Consider the following 22,990-nt stretch of genomic DNA (forward strand, 5'->3'; position numbering starts at 1 on the left):
ATTCCTTATTACTAGTAGCGATGTGTGGTTAATTTAAACAAATTTGAGTAGAAAAGACAAGTATTATATTCTTCAATATTGAAGATTTCATCCTCATCCCACATTTGTTTGAATTAAAAGAAATTAAAATGAAAATAAAAAAAGACGTGATACACACATATTTTCTAGAGTTAAAACAAAAAAAGTGTGGTACACTTGAATCAAAGGGTAAGAACGGTAATAAAATATTTCAATAATAAACGAGGACCAAGTCAAAATAGATTAAAGCATGAGAATTAAACCGTAATTTAGTAAAGAAATGAATGCACTGGGGGAGGAAAGCCTGCACAAATGTATCTCGACCAAAATACTAGAAGTTTGAATTCTCACCCCACATATTGTTAAATTAAAAAAAAAAACTTTTTCATTCATTTTTATTTGGGAAAATAAGGTGTTCAGAAGAAGAAAAAGAAAGAAAAGAAAAGAATCTAAATTATTAAATTCAATAAAGTCTTATTTTTATTTTTTTCTCTATTTTCTGATGGGTCTCACATTTAATTTAAATGGACCCATTTTACGAATTTTGATAAACAAAATTAATGCACTTTTATTTCAATTCTAAAATTGTTTAATAAATTTTGTTGTGATTACATAATTCGTCACTTTTGATAGAATTAATCTCCTTTACTTTAAGTAAATCGGGTCTAAATGGATATGTTAAAATGTATAGAAGATGACTATTAATTTTATTTTATCATAATTGGTTTTTTAAATGTAAAAAAGAGAGATTATTCGCTTGATGATTATTTTACAATTTACCCCAAAGTTACCTCAACCCCATCTTAAAAGCACCAAAGCAAAAAAGGTCTACAGCTCTTTTTTGTTTTTCTTTTCCTCATATAAGATGATTTTGGAAGAACTTCTAAAACAAAAGAGTTTGGTTTCAAATTCGACAGTAAGATAGAGATGGAGGACAAACTCTCGTAAATTGTTGCTTAGAAAGATGATTAGCCCATTAAAAAGATATCTTAGAGAAGAGATTCAAGACATATATTTTCGACCAAAATGAACCTTCAACGAACTAAAAAAAGATAAGCAATACAGTGTCATAATAATATAAAGATGTCCGATCAAAGCAACAAAGATGTTTAATTCGAATTAATATAGTAAAAAACAATCCTTGTGATTGACTATTTCTGACACATTACGAATGTGACATAGTATTCTCCAAATGGATTTCTGAGAATCCAATGATTAGAATACAATATCAATCCATCTATGATAAGGAAAAGAAAATACTGTACTTATTTTTCTAACTTCAAGTCTAACTATTGTAATCTTGTTTTTCAGACTAAAGGAAACAAAATAGATTGGTGAGCGAAGCTTTTGGCATATTGTTTAAACTTTAAAGTTCATTTGGAAAATAAAATCTTTTTCTACTTTCTTTTGCAGGGATCTTAATATTCAAGCAGCGCACCTCATTAAAATGCCGATCCACTGCCTTTGGATTTGCCCAGCATCACATCCTTGGCTTCATTGATCTTAGAAGCAAGATAATGACTGCCACCGGCATCGGGATGGTTCGCGATCATGACCCTTCTATGTGCCTCCTTAATCTTATCTGGAGTCGCATTCTCTCTGTTAACAATCAAGGATAACTTCGTTCAATTCCTGCGGAATAATCCTCTTAATGGAATGCGACAGATATGTCTCCACAGTGTGATTTCATTCAGCCAGATGTTCATGTTGGAAAAGTTAGTTAGAGCCACTAGTGGTCTTTTTTTTTCCCTTCCCGACAATAAGGACAATACGAGGAAGCTGACATTGCTAAAGATGTCAAGTTTTTTCTAGTAATTAAAACAAAATTTCTAGATTTAATGTTTTCCAGGATTCCTCAAGACAATAGTGAGATAGAAGGGAAACAAGAGATAAAGAAGCAAATGTTCTCATACTTCTTAGAGTGAAACGTTAATCAAAGGCTGAACCTAAATAGAAGGATTAGAAAGGATGAAAATTGCTCCTAAATGACCGTGTTTGGGCAATAATTGACTCATTGAGTTCTGTACTGTAAACATGAATGGTCTAGTCATAAGGTAATGACGAATAGTGCATGTCATTTCGTTAAGATTCATCCTACCACTCGAGTAAACAGCACCACATTATGAACTAAAAAAATCAGATCATGAGATGCAATGCCAAAATCAAATACCTCAATATTACTAATGAACGGAAGATCAGCAGCTAGAAAAACCTCCCTTGGTTATTTACGAAGAAGAAAGTAAAGTATGTTGGAATACTACCTCAGACCAAGAATAAGAGCTGCTTCCCTCTTTGTCATCGTAGGGTAGAAACCGCCTTCATAGAATTTGCGTAATCTGGGTTGTGTTGGTCGAGTCTTGAATGCTTGCCAAGCTCGAATTCCGTATCTACCAGCAAGTGCTGCAGCAGCTACTGCGATGAATGGTGTGGCCTAATGCACACCTAGAAGTTTGTTAGTCTTATAACAACATCAGGACATGCAATTGGAACTCGCAGATCAACACAAATGTCGTTTACAAATCCAAATGACTACGTAAAAGTTCTTGGTACCCCTCAACCTTTTTTTTAATAATGGGCCACTAATAATAAATGTCTAGTAAAGAAAACAGGGCTTAGATTATGAGTTAGTGAGGAGAGGCACACTTTTGTGATGTAAGAGAGTATTGAGCAATGGGGTTTTATTTAGGGATGCAAATAAGAAAGAAGGTATTGAGATAGTATAAGTCTGGGGGAGGAGGAGCTCTTTAATCCTTCCCGACTTTGTACCCTCTTTGTTGATGAATAATATCAAGTTCTATCAATTTTCTCCGCGATCCTGGTCAATATTGTGATAATTTTGCAGTACTGCCTATTAGCAAAATGCCGAACAATGGAGCATTTTCCAAGTCTAGGTTACCAAAAACAGAGAAATGCTGTAAAACAGTCTACTATCAGTCTATCATCAGTATTAACAGTTTGGGATGCTTAACCTTGAAAAATCGTCAATGAAAATGTTTTGGCTAGGGCTCCAAAACCAAAAACTGGCCGAAATCAGCTCTTAAGGAAATATCCGCGACACGAAACTTTAATCAACTATCTTCACTAGAAAATTTCAAGAGCAAAACTGAAATGATTTATACGAAAATTCAATAAGTCACTCCAATTCCGCAAGGATCAAAATCACCATCCAAAAATTTACAAACTAAAGACATATACAGAGCATAAAAACATGGAAACGAAGGAGACAGGCGATCAAAAGCTTTCAGACTGAAGCTCAGTGCCGAATGAAACCTACTGATACATAGAAAGAGAGAGAAATTTTGCTCACCATTTGAGTGAACTTCCAGTGATTGACGAGAGAATGTGGATTTTCATTCAGAAATCCGGATCCCTTTGTTCAGAAGCGAACCCGATTCAGCTCTCGAATTGCAATGGCGAAGCAAGGTTTTCAGGCGAGGTCGATGAAATTGGTTGGCTTTTCTCGTTTCTGTTAAAAGTGTGTTCGTCCGAAATTTACAATTTTATCCTTATCTCATGCGAATTATATAATTTTATGTCTTTTTCTTTTTGTTTGTACAATTTTATGCCAACTACGGCTTTGTCTAATTACGAGTTTTAATTTAGTTTATTAATATATTAACCTCGATACTACAAAAGATAATTAGAAGTTAATAATAATTTTGCTTAAAAATGGTAGGTTGGAATAATCACTTCAAATGAAGGGTAAAATTTCAAAAACGGCAAAAATATAATTTAATATAATTTTCAGAATAAATTTGATAGACCTCGTTTAGTTATTAAAAATCGGAATGAAATGTTATTTCATATCATAATTATTAGAATATCCTTTTATTATGTCTAGTTAATTACAAGTTATGCTAATATTATTTTTAATTAAATAATAAATTTTATTTTATTCTATTACACCAATGACCAATAATTTATTTATTTTATTTTGTTACAATAATGACCAATAATTTATTTAGTTTATCTTGACACCATTTAATGACAAAACGAATGTAACTTTCTATTTTTTCCCTCTCCCCTCCCAATCCAATAATGAGCGTGGTTATTATAATTTATAATTTTTTTGACGTAACCTATTCTTTTAATTAACAAAAAAATGTAAAAATAATGAAATAATTAAAAAAATCACAATTTTAATTAAATAAACCACAGGGGCAAAATAGGAACTAAAATTAAAGCAGAGTACCCTTTCACAGGAAAATTCCTTGCTCAAAAGACCAGAAGGTAGAGGTGTTGAAGAATCCATAGAGAAAGAAGAAGCTTCAACTTCAAAAGTTACCTCACTTTAAACAAATGAAATGTGAAGGATTCAACATGAACAGTCAAAATAACTATTCTTAAAACAAAACCCAGAAGAATCCTCACTCACAATATCATAAACAGATTTACAAATGGTTTCAATAGATAAATGCCACCAGAATCACATCTTATTAGTATTATATACAAACAAGAATTTCATGAAGAGCAATGGTATAGAGTTAAAGAAAGACACTCGAAAAACCGATGCTCGGTGCTCGCAAAAAAGCATATATATTTGCTCACTCACATGGGGAAGTAGAAGCTGTTCCAGAAACCAGATGGTGAAAGTATGGATTGTTAGTCGAATCGATGAACTTGACGAACTCGATGATCAATCAATTTGTTTCCTCCTTTCCTTTTGATATTACCACTCTCTCTGCTGCTAACTTTCACATCTTTTAATGTTCTTGGCTAAGCATTCACAATTGGAGGACTTGATAGCCTTCTTGGTTTAGCGGGGGAAGTGGTAAATGAGAGCCGCTTCTTTACAGAATTTGCACTTGCAGACCCTTTTTCAAATGTACTGCCTTTCTTCTCTGCTCCAGATGAACTTGCCAACCGGGACCGAGTCTTCACAGCCTTCGATATATTCGTGTAACTTGTAACTGAAGGTAAACTGACAAGGATCTTGTCGTCCCTGAACGATGACCCTGCAATAGTATGCCTCCGGGAGAGCTTTGCCTTGTCACTCGCTATGCTTCTCAAGTCATCATCACCGCCCCAGCTACCTAATCCCAGGTTGGCCGAATTTGTTTTCTGTCTGCCAGATGAAGATGATGCCTTCAGAGTTGAAGGTGGCCGTTGCCTAAGCAGTTGGCTTGACTTATGGCTAGTAGGAGTCCTTGGGGAAGACTGGGCTGCAAGGTTCTGATCACGACGACCATAAACTTCGATTATGTCGACCACAGATGCACGAGTTGCCATACTCGTGACAGAGACGTTATCTTGGTGATCAGTGATGCTTCGAGTTTCCCACGGACGAGCTGCCATCCACCTCTCCAACCAACTCCAACCCCAGTGGGGATTGTTTGGGTCGGTTGCAGTTTTAGAAGAATTTTTCCATGTTTGCTGTAATAAGAGATACATGTAACATTCTAAAATGGATTGTTACTTACGATGAAATTATTACTTACAGAACTCAGAGAAACAAACCTATTATGAGCATTACGCATTTGGATAAAAAACAAAATAACAAACGGTAAGGAGTAGCTATTGGTACCCACAACAATCTTCCTAAAAGCCACCTTGTATCTATAAAATAAAACTAGTGCTATTGATCCCACTAACTCCTTTAGAAACTATCCCCCAAACAAACACATTCAAGAGAAATCATAATGATGGATAATGCCACTACATAGTCGTAGAAGGACAGCGATTACGTAATGGTGTGCGAGTAATACTGTCAAGCAAGAAGAACAAGCAAAGCAACATCTCATGGATTACATGTACTTATTGAAGTACCCTTTAATTCACCAGGTAAAGTGTCTTCTAGAAAGTTTGGGTCAATATACACATTGTGATCTAGAGTTGAGAATCATGGGCTAAAGAAAAGACGTGATCTAGAGTTGAGAATCACGGGCTAAAGAAAAGATGAAATTGCAGTACCTGATGAGAGTAAGAATAAGCCAGAGCCCTTTCTCTTCTTAGTGCAGCTTCTTGCTTGTTCAATAGTTTAGCTTCAACTTGTGCTTTAGATTGGGTGCTATGGTTCCAGTCCTCGTCCATCTGTAGCATAAGTTATAATGGTAAGAATACAGGAAAAGAAGACATCAAAGATCAAAAGAAGAGACCATTATTTTCAACAAAAACAGATCATCATCTACATTACTCCAAGTTCAATCCCACATTTTTGTCATTTTTCTAAGATAAATGCAGAAGTCGGAAAGGAGGGGCGAAGTAACAGATATCTTAAACATATAGTAAATGCAAGGATCAATATTTGGATACTTTCTTCTTAAACAAAAAGAAGCTAAGAAGAAAAAGAAAAAGTTCTCTCCATGATGATAGTTGGACCTTCAAATGTATGTGCATTATATGTATGGATGTATTCATGTGTGCATTATATGTATGGATGTACTCATACATACACATATAATACAGTCAACAAGTTCATACCGACAAACTTGTTTGTACAAGCCCGGTAGACACCATGGTTACACACTGTCGAAAAAGTTTGGACAAAGAGAACTTACAGCTGTAGGTTTTAACTTCTCAAGCTCTTTTTCGCGTCTAAGACGAAGTTGCCGCTGAAGAGCCTGATTTTCTTCTGACATTCTAATTCTCCTAGCACGAATCTCTGACTGTACATGGGAAAGGGTCTGCATGGATTTTAAAGAAGAAGCCACTTGCCGTTTGACAGACTGCCCTTGTACCAATGACTTCAGTCTCATCAACGCTTTCAGAGCCCTCAATGCTCTCCTTGCCTGTATTGACGATTGAAAAAATCATTCATACATCTCATTTCTGATGATGCAAATTGAAATCATTACTAATGCTTCCTATATACAGCAGAAGAAATCCTTCTAAAATCCAGGACAGAGTTGAACAAGACCGAGGAGTGCTTTCATGAAGTTTTTGGATAGGAACAGAAACATATATGCAATAAGAAATTCCACATTTAAAATTCTCTTCTGCCAATTGAAAACCACATCAACAATATAAATAAGCCCCTTGGCTTATGTACAAATTATATTTTCAGCCGGTACTTAATCAAAGTTAAAAGCTAATACGTTCCAAAAGAATTTATTTTGAAGAAACAATTAACTACTTAAAAGTTAAAAGCTAAGACCCATTTGATAATCACTTTGTTACCAAAAATTAAGTATATAAACACTACTTGTTGATTTGTTGTCCACTTTTCACAAACGTTTTCAAAAATCTAGGCCAAAAACTAAAAAAAGTAGCTTAAATTTGTTCTTTTTAAATTTTGCTCAGAATTGAAAGGTGTCTTTTTAAAGAAATTGAAAACCATCCCAATGAAATTGTGAGGTCAAGCATAGTTTAAAAAAAATAATTGAAAACAAACTCGCTATCAAATTAAAAGCGTAGTACAGAAAATAAATGGGATCAGCCCATGTTCAGTACCGATCCATAAGTTCTGAATTCTATAAATTTCTAAAGTAACAATAGGCGAAAACATTTTTTAAACAACAAAGAATCTTGAAATGATGTTCATGTATTATTAACAACAGTGACTGATGTTTCCCATCGCTTAAAAAGCTTCTACTTCAATGTAAAGTGTAAACTGGAGTATAAAGGTACCGTATATCCACGAAAAGCAGTTTGAATCATAATAGCTGCATCTTCCTCCGACATTTCTGGGTGACAGGAGATAATACTAGGTGAACGTTCAACCTCCCCATCCGGCTGAGCTGCACTGACAGCAGGCTCCACATCCTCGGAGCGTTCGAACACGCTTCGTTCATTCTTTGGTTGGGTTTGTTTGACATCATCTTCTATAAGAGGAGGTTGTACAGGAACATCCGATGGGGATTGTTCCAAAAAGGATATCACATCCGTACTCTCTTGCTCTTCCTCTTGAAACCATTTTTTCTTGGATTTGTCTTGTTTCTGTTAGAATAATATATATAAAGTTAAAGGGCAGATTTCCAAATGATCACAAAACGGTAGAAAGTATAATTTAACAGAAGCAGCTCCATTCAAACCTTATCTTTCTTCTCAGAACTGAGACTGAGAACCCTCCTCGCTGTAGAAAACCACCCTTTCTTCCCCATTTCCTAGCCTTTCATATGTCTCCTTTCTCTCTATCTGGTCGCAGGGAGAGAAGAAAAGGTGAATGCCCAAACGCAAATGCGATTAAAATAACAGATATCTGACATCTACTGATAAAACAAAAATAAAAAACACAATATACTATGGCGTGTCAATTGACTTTCCATTAACTTATTCATATTCATCGAATTACGTACCAAAACAATCAAGAGACCTTGCGATTCACCCGTAGAAACCAAAATTTTAGGGGAATTTTTGGTTTTAAAAAATCAATAAACGATGAAACACACGCATCTCAAAACCGCAAAATCTTAACCAAAAACACGATCGCCGTATCGAACGAAGTTCAAAATTTATAGCATTCCCGCCATGGGAAAGACTCGAGGGCAGAAATAAAGAAGATCCACAAGAAACTAGCAATCGTTTCAACACCTATGAGGAACTTTCTCTAATGGATCACGATATCCTTTAAAAAAACAATTAGAATACGTCTAGAGGGAGAACGGAGGGATAGGGAGGAAGAAGGTGGACCAAATCTTGAGAGAGAAACCAAAAAAATTCAACTGTAGGGTTAGAAAATTATCGAGTCTCCGGATTTTGGTGGTCGCAGGGGAAACATGGGGCCTACGAATTCTGATCGAATATTATTTACAGAACATCAAATCAGATAACATCATCATCTTCTTCTTCAATCTTCATCACGAACAGCAACAACAGATTCCATTTCACCAAAAATGAAGAAGAACTTTGGAATGATTGCAACATAGCAACGATTCGTACGTACCAGAAAGCAAATTAGACCGGCGGGATCATATGAAAGCCTTCGTGACGTTCATATATTGAAATTTTTTGCTCCGCCGTTGATACAACGCCATAACTGTATACTATTTGTTGGTTTTCATCTCGTTGGTCGTTACAAAATTACAACTCTTTTTTCTTCTTAATGGCTTAAAATATTCCAATTTGGAGAATGGCTTACCTGCTATTATTTTTTATTAGTTTTAGTTTTAGGATTTTTTTTTCTTTTTTTGGTAGAAAGAAAATGGATTTAAATATTCATTAGTTTAGCTATAAATTATAATTTTGGTTTTTTTAGTTCATCAACAATAGGTGGGTAGAGATTTAAACCTCTAATGGTTGAACTGTGTTTGTCAGTTCAATATTTATCTAATACTTCGAAATCATCAATCCGCTACATAATGCATATTTAGTATGTCTTTTTAGTATTAAACAAATTAATGATAACGACCCGTCCTATTAGACATGTAGAGACTAAATAAATATTACTGTAAATATTAAAAGACATAATAAAAACTTTTAAATTATAAAGACAAATTAAATACCACTTAAAAATTAAAAAGCCAAACTTATAATTTAGCCAAAATATATCAATTTAATGTCCTTTTTGTCAACGAGTTTATTTCAATTTTCCTTTCTGAAATCTAAACAGACAGACTAAACTAATTTGGTAGCTGTTTTCACGTTTTCCTTTTTATTTTTTAATATTAGAATTTTAGTCAAGTATCAAAAATAAAGAGCAGGTTTCTCAAAACTTATAGTTAAAATTCTAAAAGTATCTTTAAAAGTATATCACAATGTGAGAATATGTCACAATTGAGTTATGTCTTTATTAGCATAAGCATAATTTTTAATAATTAAATAATCATAATCATTATAATAGTGGTGACTTGATTGGCAGGCATACTTTATTGGAATGATTTTGATCCAATTGCTAAAGGCTTTTAGATAAAATATTATATTGGAACATAATTTAATGAAATTATATGTCATGTTCAGTTGTCAATTTGCTAGCCCACTCACAAATTCGAATTTATAAATTAAATATCTGTTGACTTTTTTCAAATTGTTAATTCACAATTTATGTAAAATTTTTTTTAATTTTGTTATTCACTAGAACAATTATGATTAATTCACAAAAATAGTCGAAATCTCACCTTTAATCTATTTTTTTACTTAAAAAAATATTGTAAAATATAGATCTAAAATAGCAAAATAAACAACAAAGACATTATACAATTTAATTACATTGTTCTAGAATATTAACATCGTCTCTCTAAAATGGTGATTTAAGAATAAATTATTTTTTAAAATCACAATTTACCTAAAACTGCCTAATTTATCGTAAACTTGAAAGTATTTCATATGACGATTTTACAAAAATAGCATAAATCTTAAACTTGACCAACCAAATAGCATAAATCTTAAACTTGACCAACCAAATACCATTTCATGACATTTTTTAAAACAATGACATTTTTATAAATACATATTTATTTTATGTCATTTAGTATAAATTCTTTTAAAAATGCTTAAAACCCCATAGGTTTAGAAGGAATTACTAGAAGCATGCATCTCAATCAACAATTAAATATATGATTAAAAGAAATTGTTTTTTTCTCCAACATTGATTGGTTGTGAAAGTGACAGCCACAGTCAAAATAACTTAACCCATTTGGCAAGACTATTCTCTTCACATTAGTCATAATCTCAATAATACAGATAAGAAAATATGGTACAATACAAATCTTGCTGACTATTATATATTATAAGCAAAATTTACCAAAATAACCCCTAAACCGTAATAATCATACAACAAGGTATAAGAAAAATGTCAAAAAAGGAAGCTGACCAAAACTACTAACCTCCACTGGATAATGTCAAGAAGTCAGGTAGGTTAGGTTATCAAAGAGTTGAGAGTTGAAGAATCCACCTGTAAGAGGAGCTGTAACTATGGCTGCTCCCATTTTCAGAAGATTATTTCTGTGTTGCAATCAAATACAAAAGCTGCTACAATATTACAATCCCCTAAAATCTCTTCTTTTTTTCAACCAAAAAGATGGATTTTCTTTTTCAGAACCCATTGGTTCAAATTACTCCTACCCTACCACTTTTTTCTTTCTTTTTCTTTTTTATCTTGAACCAAGACTAATTTATCATACAGGCACGGCAAATCAACGGATCTGCCTCTCGAGGGCATCTTTCCGACGATGGCAGGGGCCCTCGGTGCACATCTACTATCTGCTGCCTAAATCTCCATTATTACCTCCTCTCCAACTCCCGTCCTCTCTGGTGAGAGTGCTACCAGGTTGCCCGACGTACTGCTCGGCCTTGGCGTAGTGCATTTTAATGGCTGCCACAGGATCCGAAACACCAGTACAAGAACTGCCCATGAGAATCCCTCCCCTCCCAACAACATTCATTCCTACAAGCATCCTTCCCTGCTGCTGTAAACTCGCCAACGACAGAGCATCCAACCCATTTCTTCTGTGCATCTCGGAAAATATATCAACTGGAAAAGGCCGCATCTTCGCAGCATCTCGACTTCTATACGACTGATAATCAACCACTCCATCCTTTGTTGGAAAAGCTGACACCACTCCATTAAGGCTTCGGTCACCACTATTTGAAAGTGCCTGCAATGGCTGCTGTTCAGTTTTAGCAGAAGCTGCAGAATAGTAGCCACTAAATGCAGCAGGATACTTGGCCTGTAAAATAGCAGAATCAGGCAAAGCCGATAGCCCAGTCTGTATTCTGTTTCCGTCCCAAAACCCGTAACTTCGTAACAGTATATTCTCTTCCATATCGTATGATTTACTGCTCGACTTGTGAGGTCCCTTTTTCTCTCCATGCTCGCTAGAACAAGGAGTTGAATTTGACTGGGAAGGCGCATGGCTTAGTATCTGACCGAACAGTTTCACATCACCTTTCCTCCGTGGAACGTCAGAATCTGAAGCACTGCCACTGTGTGAACCATTTTTCTGATGATCATGACCCGGTTCAACATTCTGACGCAAAAAAGGAAGCTCAGCCACTGGGTGACGCAGCTTGGAACTGCTACAGTTTTGAAGATAGAAGTCCTCGGGAGCATATGTACTGTTACAACTGATGTCTGGCTTTGACAGCCCTTGAACACCAGGAAAATATGTGTGATTGATATTTCTATTTATGTCCTCAATGATTGGTTTATTGAAAGGGTAGCTGCAAGGAAACTCTGATGATTCAGCATGGTGCAACAAACTGTTTTGGGGTTCAGCATATTCATCACTTTTCATAGGTTTCTGGGGCGCATCTCGAACCTCCTGTAAAACAAGATTTGATGACAATAAATCTTGATCAGGCGTTGGTTCCACTTTAATGACACCATGATCAGAATTTCTGCCAACAGGAGAACTCTCCCCAGACTTGGTACAAGACTTCTCTAAAGAATCCACTTTTAAAATGTTTGGACGTGAAATTTGTGGATCAAGTCCCAAAGACCTTCCATCTAAAGCAATATTGGAAACAAGTCCAGTTGAATCCTGAACCGAGCACTGTAATATACTTTGACCACGAGAATTGGTGTTGGTTGCTTTTTCTTCCCCTCCAAATGCAAGCTTTGCTGTAGCTCTGTTTTCACTCACAGCAGCTGAACTTTCATCTCCTATGGACACAGCAGATTCAGATTTCAGAACATCAGGTTCATTACTGTGATTACTTCCAGCTTCGGTATTGTCAGCAAAATCTTCGATCTTATAGTCATGCACTGGATGGCTCGAAGAAGCAACGGCATTTATGAGACTACAGACAGGATCAGAATCTAGATTTGGCACATCCTCTTCCTCAAAGGCATCACAAACTGAATTTCCGACAGCCTCGACACCTTCACCATTTGACTGATGCAATGCTGTGCTTTCCACCACTTCACTACTAGTCTGTATGTTGGCAATCACAGCAGAAACAGATTCTTCACGATTTATGTTATCAGATGTTGATAAGCCATCTGCTGACTTGGAGCCAACTTCATCACTACTACGGGCTCCACATGTTTCCACAACACAGTGGTCTTCTGTGTCAGTCCCGCTTGCATCGTTATCACTCCCAGGTGTTCCTACATCTCCAGAAGAATGCATCAAATCCAGTCCAAGGCATTTCCGAGCTTTGCTAAAGAAAACCTTGCACTGGTCCCTAGACTTTGATCTGACACATCTTGAGATTATATCAAAATCCTTACCATGGGATGACACTGCCTTCATGAAGATAGACTTCTCCTCATCGGTCCAATTTGTAGAATCTACATCTCCAGAACTATCATCTGAACAAGGTTCATTATCAGTTTTCTGCATGATATCGGATGTTGAAGGCAGTTTCACTGCAGACTCCATTTTATGGCACTTCCGCTGCCTGTAGTCTTCATTGGGATCAATAGCACTCGTAATGCAAGAACTGATGGCCTCTGAAGAAAGTGAACCACATATACCAGCAAGCACATCGGCAGCAACTGTTTCCTTTTCGGTTTGAAGAGCATCAAAATTGTTTTTATTTGCAGGAATGCAGTCAGCACTCCATGACACTTTAGACTCAACGCTCCCTCCCATGGCCGAACGGCGAGAACATTTCTGTTGATTTTCAATGTTGTCTGCTTGTGCTGCCATTACTGAAGCAACACCCAACATGTCCAGGGAAGTAGCATTCATGTCTGGGTTCCATTTTTTCCCTGATGTTACCAAGTATGTAGTGGTGGATGATTTCCCTTGCTTGCCCAACTCCAAATTCTTACTTTTCTTAAAGCTGTCGGATTTGTGGTTTTTGTAATAGAACTCAACACAGTCTGCTGTAGTCTTGAGGTCAAGAAATGAAGAAATTTTCTTAAAATCCTTCCCAAACAAAGACAATTTTTCCCAGAATATGTCTCTCTCGGCTGGAGTCCAAGGGTTTATCATGTTCCTTTCCTTCTCAACAGCAAGGGGATCTTCAACTAACCCATTATGAGAGATGAACCTTAATGCCAGCTTTTCCTTCTTGTCCAAAATCAGAGCAGGCATCTTCAAAATATTCCTGTAAAGCCTAACTCGTGGATTCAACAGCAGCTTGCTATAATAACTAAGAGTATCTTTGGTAGGGGCTGGTTTTTGACACGCTCCTGAAAAATAAAATTTTAAATATTCAATATGTCATAATGTTCAGAATCAACTTATTATTGTAATGTGTGTTTAAATATACAACAGATCACAATCACGACAGTTTTGAAGTGAGATTAATAGTGGCTTCCAAGCACTCTAAAAGAGGAACAGAAAAATCATGATCAGAAACTTCGACAAAAGTTTGAATCTATTTACTCACAAAAACAAATTTATTGAAATCAAAAGTAAAAGTGGACCGCTAACGAAATAAAATGATAAAAGTACATACATATATAAAATATCATCATTTTCTGCCTATGCATTGATGTAATTGATTTAACCAAATTATAATTAATAGATGTCCCAAAAATAGGAAGAATAAGATAATGATTCGAATTTACTAATATAACAACACTAAACGACAATCAACCAAAAATCAAAAGCAGCAAAGAGAGAGAGGGAGGTTAAAATAGTAAACCACTACCAGAACAATCAAATCTGAGTTGAATTCAGATCTCTGGCCACAAGAGGGAAATACCGAACACAGTCACAAAATCTTTTGAAGCTTTCACAGTCAGTGATATAATATGGACCATGGACACTCAAACATTCTATGTTACCAAAAAAAGTCTGCTTTACCATGGTTCACAATGAACTCAACTATCAAGGAAACATAACAAGCCCAGTCACACATCCACCTCTTAATTTAATCAACCGACAGCAGTAAAAAGAAGGAAGTATAAAGTGCAAGATATAGAGAACAGCTCCCATCAATCGTTAGCCACAAGTGTACAGGTGGCCTTGCTTTCTTTAATTGGAAACTGATTTTTCAACAAGACAATCATACTTAATAAATCATTGCACGAGCACATTCCCTCACATCATTAACAATCAAATTCCTTTTTTAAAATATTCCAATTACTACCATAGTTGTCATCTACACAAATAGAGCCAATAGTTTCATTGCAGAGAATAGAAAGCATGGAATTTGCTCGACTATAAAGTCTGAAGAAGAAAAAATAAAACTCATCTTACCTGGCAGAACAAAACGGGAGCGAACTGAAGACCTGTACTTCTGATAGCCAGAAAGTGTCACCCTTAAACTCAATTCCTTTTTTTGAGGCCTTGAACGACATTTCTTCACAGAATGCAGCAACTTTTCTTTCCATGAGTGTTGCAAGGCTTTAAATTTAAGGGTTAATACACTCTCCTCAAATTTTAAAAACTGCCTCCTCATTGCAAATTTCTCTTTGAGTAGCTTCTCGGACTCTGAGCAGGAGACAATTTTAGTGCTTTGAGAACTAATCTTGCACTTCTCTGTTGGCAATTCCTTAAAGATTGCTTCTGCAGCCTTACTTGCATGTTTTTTATTACATGCAAAAATTAGATCAGAAATAGAAGATCCATTATCAGCTCGTGCCGTCAAATCACCATAAATGAATTCACCAGTACAACTCTTTTCAAGAGAGCGTTTGTTACCAAAGCCAACTGTTTTATGTTCATCCACCACAAAAGGCCCATATACAGGAAGCTGTCGTTCCATCTTGTCAGGTAGAACTGCATCTGTAACTTCACGGCAATGATCAGTTTCCAAAAGATTAGAACCGACATCCTTTACAACACGGTGTGGTTCATTGAATTTTGATGTCACAGTTCCGGGACTATCAATTTCTGCATCCTTCCCATCAACGTCTTCAACTGCCATGTCACCCTTGCAGACTGGCATCTTCTCAACTGTTGCATCAGAAGAAGAAACTATTTCCAACGGAGCAGGACGAGGGGGGATACTAGAGACACCATCTCGTTCTTTGGAATATATAGCACTCTCCACCAAATGCATGCCACTGCAAGATTTTGGATGAGAAACATTTCCTCCATTTTCGGATTTCAAAGACTTAAGTTCATTTTCAAGTAAATCAATTTCAGATTCAGTCATCTCCAATGTCTTTGAAATTTCACTTTTATATGCTAGCAGCTTATTCAATGTAGACCTCCCAAAACATGATTCTACTGAACTTGGATCGTCAGAATGAAATAGTTCAACAAGCGATGATCCTAAATTAGCAACGGAACTAATCTCCACCTTCTCTAAACTAAACAAGAATTTCTGAAGCTGATTTTGTGAACCAGGCCCAGGTGAACTACATATAATGCCAGTGCTGTTATCAACACTTGCTGTCTTATTAAATGGTTTTTCCTCCAAGCCTATGGCAATCAATTAAAAAAAAATTTGTTCAGTATGCATAAAGGCAATTTTAACTAAGAAAGATCTAAATAAAAAGCAACCTCAAAAAACCACAGCCAAACCAACAGGCTACAAAATAAAATTACAAAACAAGCCTGAATCAGAATAGAGGACCACAACTGATAAGGAAAACTATAATCAGAGAGTTCTGCATGGCATGTAATAAAAAAAGTTTATAGAACCAATGTTAAGAAATAATTTACAAATAACAAAAAAAAACACACAATTAAAAGAAGGCCTACAAGTAAATCAGAAGCTACCTAAAACCTTAAGCTCCAATTAAACAGTTAAAATGAAAACCAATTTTCCACAGTTTATACTTTATATAATGATGAACTTTGCAGGTCAACAGAATAGAAATAAGCAGTCTCAACAAAAGAGAAAACAATTTCATCACGTTATAGGTGTACAGAACCCAACCTCCATCAACTACTTCAAACTTCTTATCCTTTACTTAAAATTTCTACCCTTTCTTTTTACTCCCAACAATTTTCTCTGCCCAGTTCCAACCAAAATTTACTCTTTCCAACCCTCAAAACCTTCAATTGTACATGCAAAAAGTTCACCACATAATATCTCGTGCCATATCAGAACAGCAGTACAGCCTTACATCACACAAGCCATGCAAAAAAATCCAATATTAGACTGTTATCACATTTCCCCATTCATAAATCTTAAAAAAAATGCACCAACCTGAGTCTAACCAAACCGTTAAACGGCATTAGTAACCTACTTTATAGGCGAAAAGTTCAAATCTCCACCCCACATATGTATTGCTATATTCTCAAGGACAATGAGAAGGGAAAAAAAAAACTAAATAGAGGCAAGAGATTCTAATCCTTCCAGTCGCATGAATTAACCTTGTTCAGTGTGTTTAAACATAAATAAAGCATTGGGTCGAACTCTTCCACTCCCAATGAAGTAAAAGACCAAGCTGAGAATATAAACTTGGAGATTTCAAAAACTTAATATATCTACACGTAGGTTAAACAGAGAATCTAGTCACAATTTATACACACACATTAAGCTAATTACCAGTATAAAACACTTTAAGATGCTAAAATACATCTCATAATTTATAAAGAAAAAGCTTACCAGATGATGAACTACAAGCAAAAGAGGATGGAGTTGCAGGAGAAGCACAATCTGAAAAGGCCAAAGTTTTGGGGCTTTTCTCAGTAAAGCTTGAACCAAGAGAATGAGTTAATTCGGCACTACTACTTGAAAGAAGAGCCCCTTCTTTTCTCATACTATTATCAGGAACCTCAACTTTTTCTTTCTCATACTTTGCTAATCCATCGCCCCATCCAAGCCTTGGCTTCTTCCTAGAAACGGTCTCCTCAAAAGGCAGAGAAGATGTCACACAGGCCGTAGCTTCAGCAGAAGGGCTTTCTATTGGAGATGCAATTCTAAGAGGTAAATCAGCCTTTTCATTCTTTGCGTTTGTTGAACTGCTGTAAGCAGATCCCCGTGAAGACAAACTCCCAGATCTAGACCACTTAAGAGGCTTCCATTCAGTGGAGCTTAGGGAAATCTCCACATCAGACCTTGGGCCATTTTCTAACCCACAAACACCACCAACCTTTTCGTTACGGTCCTTAGAATGAATTTGATCAGACGCATTCATAATATCAGATTGAGGAGAGGAATATGTCACCGTATCATCTACCGACCTCTGATCAGAACTCACATCCTGCGATGGCCTTCGAGACGGGTTTGTGAATTCATTGTTGGTCTCCCTGGAATGACTTCTCCAGTCTCTATGACTAAAAGAACCTCTACTTTCTCTACCGATTCTAATATATTTTCCCTCTCCACGAGGAACTGACGGCCGGAAGCTCTCGTCTTCCAGCATCTTGTCACTGAATGACCGAGAAGGCCCATACCCGTGACTAGAATCTTCGGAGAACTGGTGCCAACCACCCTGCTTACCATGACCTTCAAAAAAAAAAAAAACAAAAACAATCAATATCATCGTTGAAATATATGCAAGCAGATTGGGAAAGGGGGGAAATCTAAACAGGAACCTTCAAGATATGCTTTATCATCCAAACCTTCAAAAAACAGACAGAAGAAATCGAGAGAGAAAAATAAATGCGATAATATGCCTCCTCGAGCACTCTAAGATCTAAGAAGTTCAACAAGAGAATCGGTAGAGAAATCAAAACTCACTAGTAGGTCTTCGAAAGTCAGAAGAACCCCATCGGTTGAACTCGCGAGATCCATGATAAGAGTCCCTCCATCTAGCCGCAGACCCTAGGGCCTCCGACTTCTCATGTTTCCTCTCCTTGAAGAGGTCTTTCCTGTCCCACGGCAAAGGTTCTGGCGGCATGAAAAGCAAGAAAATTGCATGAGCAACCACGAACAGAGGGTGCCCCACACACACAAAACCAGGATAGACCCTCGAACCTCGCGCCCACCACCGCAGCCAACTCCGATTCCAACTACCTTCAAAACCAGATCACTGGGCAGGCAAATTCGAACACCAAAGTTCACCTCACAGACCTGAACAGAGGTTTGCAAGGCCTAAAACCATACAAACAAAGCTCAAAGATTGAACACCGAGTATAAGAACCCCACGAACTAACACTCCAATCCCTTTAGAGCGAAAATATACAGTCCCTGGGCGCAGCAAATGAATTATAGGGCTTGAATCAGAGAGACGATGATGGGAGAGTTGTTCTTCAACTTCTTGCTAGGGTTTGCAATCTTCTGGCGACTCCTTTATCTCTCTTTCTTGGCTGGTGGAAAATCTGCTTCCTAAGCGAGAAAGTAATGGAAGGGCAAAGCAAGACGATAAGGAACAAAATAGATCCTTGAGCAAAAAGAGAGAGAGATGGGCATCCGGATCTCAACGTGATTGTTTAACTCTATTTGAATCCCTCTACGAGTCCGGAAAAAAATATATTATTTTTTTAAGGAGTTATTTTCCTTCTATATTTCTCTCCCTCGCCATATCTGTCTTTTATTATTCTTTTTCTTTTTCTCTTGTTTCCTGTGTTTCTAAAATGCCCCTTCCCCGTTACCGTATTCACTGCTTGGACCCACCGACTGCAACCAATTAAATTCAATCATAAATTTCGATTTGATCATTTATTTTAATATTTTTTAGTTCGTTTTTTAAAATATTTTTGGAATTTCTACTTTGATGACAAATTTGATCCAGATGCATGTATATTATATTATATTACAATATTTATTGATATATATTCAAGGATTTTTTTTTATTTGGATTGCTAAAGACTTCCAACTTTCATTTCTCCTTTCTATCAATAAAGCAAAAATTACGAAATGTTTAATTAATTACAAGATATCTCTCATAAACATAGAACATTAATTTACTAAATAAGATATGGAACGTTAATTTACTACTTATACAAAATAAATGTATTATACTATTCTATATCTACTAAGTTTTGGTTTTTTTTTATCCTAATATATTTTTATAGATTATACTATTCATTACAGTAACATTTTATTTATTTAATTTATATTTTTGTTTATTACAATAACATGTAAGAATAGATTTGAACTTCAAATATTTTGATTGATAATATAGATGAATATTTTCAGATCATTTCATTAATACGTATGTTTAAATTAATATTTAAAATATTTTCAATTACCATATTTGAAATTTCTAGTACACCCTCGTAACTTCTAATTGAATTTGCTAAGATGAAGCTTCTAGATGAAAATTATACCCAATCCCTGAAAATTAAAAAAAAAATAAATGTGTTTTCATTGCAATCAATTTATTAATTTCAGATCACTAGTTGGCATATTTTTTCACACAGATGTCCAAACTCAAACAAAGGGACCATTACGTAATTACGACCCGAAATCGACAATTTTCGTTAAATTCAGCCTTTCCCGCCTTAAACAAGTGGCATTTGATTCCGTTTGGCCCGTCAAGAGACGGAGTCAAATCACAAGACGACAAAATTGTCCACGTCATCCACGACTCGTGCGGAGTCACGTGAACAGTTTGAAGGGACGAAACCGGAGCACGTGCTCTCTGCACCCACTCCCAAGTTTCGAACTATTCCACCAAGCAAAATGGTCCGCGTCGCGTCACGCGCCGACGGTCGCGTGAGCCCATCCGTCCACCGCTGACGTACAGATTCTCTCGCCCGCCACCTCCACCGTAACGTGCGGCCCGTCTTTATGAATAAAACATTTACATTGGCAATTTCCTTTTGACTTTCTTTTCGCAGATTTGCCCCTCGATTATTTCGATATTACATTACTGCCCCAAGCTTCCTCATTTTCACCATCTCGAATCTTCTCTATCAATCCAACTGCAAAAAAAGTCAAATAAATTATTCTTTGTTTAAACATTGGTAGAATAAATTTTATTATTTTTACCCAATCTATGGAAATTTAAAAATTAGTTTTACCCGTAACATGCTTACACGTCACCCTTTTTTAGAAAAATAATCAATAATTGGGTGATAGGTACACCTGTATTTAATATTGTAGTACATTACTGCATTTTCAATATTTAATTCTCAAATTCAATTAGTCAAGTTTTAGAACTACTTTCTATTTTTTATATTGTTTTAAAATACTTGGCGCTGGTTAAAATAGTCAGCAGTAAAAGTAAATTACGAAATGGGTTTAAATATTTTCTTAATTTCAAAAAAAGTTAAATATTTTTTTCTTGATACTAAAACATGAAACAAAATTTTAATATAAACCTCACTTATACTTTTTTTTTCTTAGTCTAGAAGCGTAGATTCGGACAATAACATTTGTTTTATACTCAAGTTAGGATTAGGATGTTCTTTTTGTTTACAGTTCAAATATATATATATTTTTTAAGAAGTATCATTCTTCTATTATTGCAGATATTTACTAAATTTAAGGTATTTTAATAAAAGAAAATAAAACTCTAAAAATAAAATGGGCTTAGGCCCGTACTTTTGGCCCATGCCGACAAAAAGGAGCCCGATGACATGAGGCCCAAAATAAACGCAAACGTGTTGTCTACTCCACTTCAATTGGTTGCATTCGGGCCTCCACTTTGATATTGAATTTGAATCCAATGTCTTTTTCCATAAATTTCGATATTTATTTTATTTCTTTGTTTTTTTTTTTCTTTTGTTAATTGGCCCGATCATGTATATATATAATCTTCTTTTTTTAACTTGTAAGTTAGTAACGTATTAGCACAAAATGTTCAATTTTTCAACAGAAAAAATATATTATAATAATACAAATTTTCCTGACTTGGAAAACACATATGTTGAGAGGATAAACTATTTAATTGATTTTTTTTTCTCATAATATAATTACAGTTTTAAATGAATCAAATACATGAGGAAAAAAAAAGAGAGAAAATTATAAATGACTTCTAATTTGAAACAATATATAACCTTTTAAATTAGTACACCAAACAATTTACTGATTTATTATAATATTAATTTATATTCTAAATCATTTTCATTATTTTCAATATTTGTTGGAGCATAAATTGCGACTGTTCATAAGGGTAAAATTAAGTCATACGAATCAAAAACAAGAATGAAATGAATGGATCGAATCCTAAAGAACTACACTGTCCAAATGAGACCAACTAAGAACAAAAATATGCGATTGACCAACTAAAGTCGACTAGCCCATGGGCTATGGACCCCTAAAAATTGATCAAGCCAAGGTATATGGATAAGAGCGGCTCAAAGACGCATCCGATTGGGAAGATTCCCTCGACCATCGATTAACCAAGCTGTGAGATATGAAATCTCCTAATCTAAAGAGTTCAAAATAATAAGATATCTTGATGACTTTATGTCTTGAACTATATAAATAAATAAGTGAGATTCATAATCAAGGTAAGTACAAAACTCTATTTATTGCAACGCTTCACAAAAACTTGATTTGACTTAAGCATCGTAATGTGCAGCTAATACCACACTGATGTGTTGTGTTTGTATATTTTTTAAGTTAGGTCAAATATATTTGGTGCAAATTGGGTAAGTCTTATGAGCCATAATTATGCATCAACATAAAACATTCTCAAATTTAACATAAAGCTAACTTGGTCAAATGAACAAGAGCATGATCTAATATGTTATTTCGAATGTTGAAAATCGATCAATTTGTAGTTAAATTATCAACTATTAATTCTATATACTTTTCAAGTACGTCATTTGATTATGGAGGATCGATTTATAGGTGACGAGATGACTACATATCAGTGAATTTGCATGTATATCATACATATATTAAATGCAGCGCAGTGATCATTTATATCTAATAACTTTCACGAACTAGTTTCAATACAAGTAGTTGCATTTGTCCTGTCGTGCAAGTTCTTACACTCCAATTAGCATAATCGTCCTACTTTATCACTACTTACTCGTCAAATTTACAATTACCAGTCAACTACAAATCACATTACAAAACAAAATATTCCATACAATATTTCTGACACGTGTATCGTGTCATGATTGGTGTATTTAATTTCAAAATAGAAATAAAGTAAGAACATTGTGTTGAAATTTTAAATTTTGAAATAACAAAATTGAAAGATAATTGGAGTCTCCAGAAAATGATATAACGATTGGGTTGAAGTTGAAGGCCATCCCTTTTATGGACTCTTTTAATCCGGCAATCGCCTGTATGGAACTGGAACATGGTGGAGCCCATTTGCCATGTCTAGGCGCGTGGACGAGAGCGCGTGGGCGTTTCACGGGTGGCAGACAGCTGTCGGTCAAGGTTTATACAACTTGCACAACCTCCACATTGAATCGCCACCACTCGCGACTCGCCACTTTGTCGTCTCCAT

The 22,990-nt window shown here is 35.5% G+C and overlaps 3 protein-coding genes across 4 annotated transcripts; all 3 read right to left on the reverse strand.

Moving 5' to 3' along the window:
• Positions 1-1,109: 1,109 nt before the first annotated feature.
• LOC111009992 (mitochondrial import inner membrane translocase subunit TIM14-1) lies at positions 1,110-3,523 on the reverse strand. Its single transcript, XM_022283243.2, has 3 exons — positions 3,326-3,523; positions 2,280-2,449; positions 1,110-1,617 (listed from the first exon to the last, which is right to left on the reverse strand). Exons 1-3 carry the CDS (start codon positions 3,326-3,328, stop codon positions 1,461-1,463), a joined length of 330 nt encoding a protein of 109 aa, XP_022138935.1. The 5' UTR covers positions 3,329-3,523; the 3' UTR covers positions 1,110-1,460.
• An 885-nt stretch (positions 3,524-4,408) lies between these two features.
• Positions 4,409-8,993, reverse strand: LOC111009955 (protein IQ-DOMAIN 2). Of its 2 annotated transcripts, none has more exons than XM_022283193.2 (6): positions 8,840-8,993; positions 7,989-8,091; positions 7,585-7,893; positions 6,516-6,746; positions 5,929-6,048; positions 4,409-5,391 (listed from the first exon to the last, which is right to left on the reverse strand). In XM_022283193.2, exons 2-6 carry the CDS (start codon positions 8,055-8,057, stop codon positions 4,735-4,737), a joined length of 1,386 nt encoding a protein of 461 aa, XP_022138885.1. In that variant the 5' UTR covers positions 8,058-8,091; positions 8,840-8,993; the 3' UTR covers positions 4,409-4,734. The 2 variants fall into 2 exon arrangements, with proteins under 2 accessions (XP_022138885.1, XP_022138884.1); XM_022283192.2 differs by lacking the exon at positions 8,840-8,993 and adding an exon at positions 8,253-8,830.
• Positions 8,994-10,589: 1,596 nt separating this feature from the next.
• LOC111010219 (uncharacterized) lies at positions 10,590-19,037 on the reverse strand. The gene is made up of 4 exons (XM_022283571.2): positions 18,373-19,037; positions 17,296-18,138; positions 14,991-16,160; positions 10,590-13,975 (listed from the first exon to the last, which is right to left on the reverse strand). The coding sequence occupies exons 1-4, from the start codon at positions 18,530-18,532 to the stop codon at positions 11,091-11,093; spliced, it is 5,058 nt and encodes a 1,685-aa protein (XP_022139263.1). The 5' UTR covers positions 18,533-19,037; the 3' UTR covers positions 10,590-11,090.
• Positions 19,038-22,990: the final 3,953 nt, after the last annotated feature.

This window comes from Momordica charantia (genome assembly GCF_013281855.1).
Source record: "Momordica charantia cultivar OHB3-1 chromosome 9 unlocalized genomic scaffold, Mcharantia_2.0 BLBB01000009.1, whole genome shotgun sequence".
Lineage (NCBI taxonomy): Eukaryota > Viridiplantae > Streptophyta > Magnoliopsida > Cucurbitales > Cucurbitaceae > Momordica > Momordica charantia.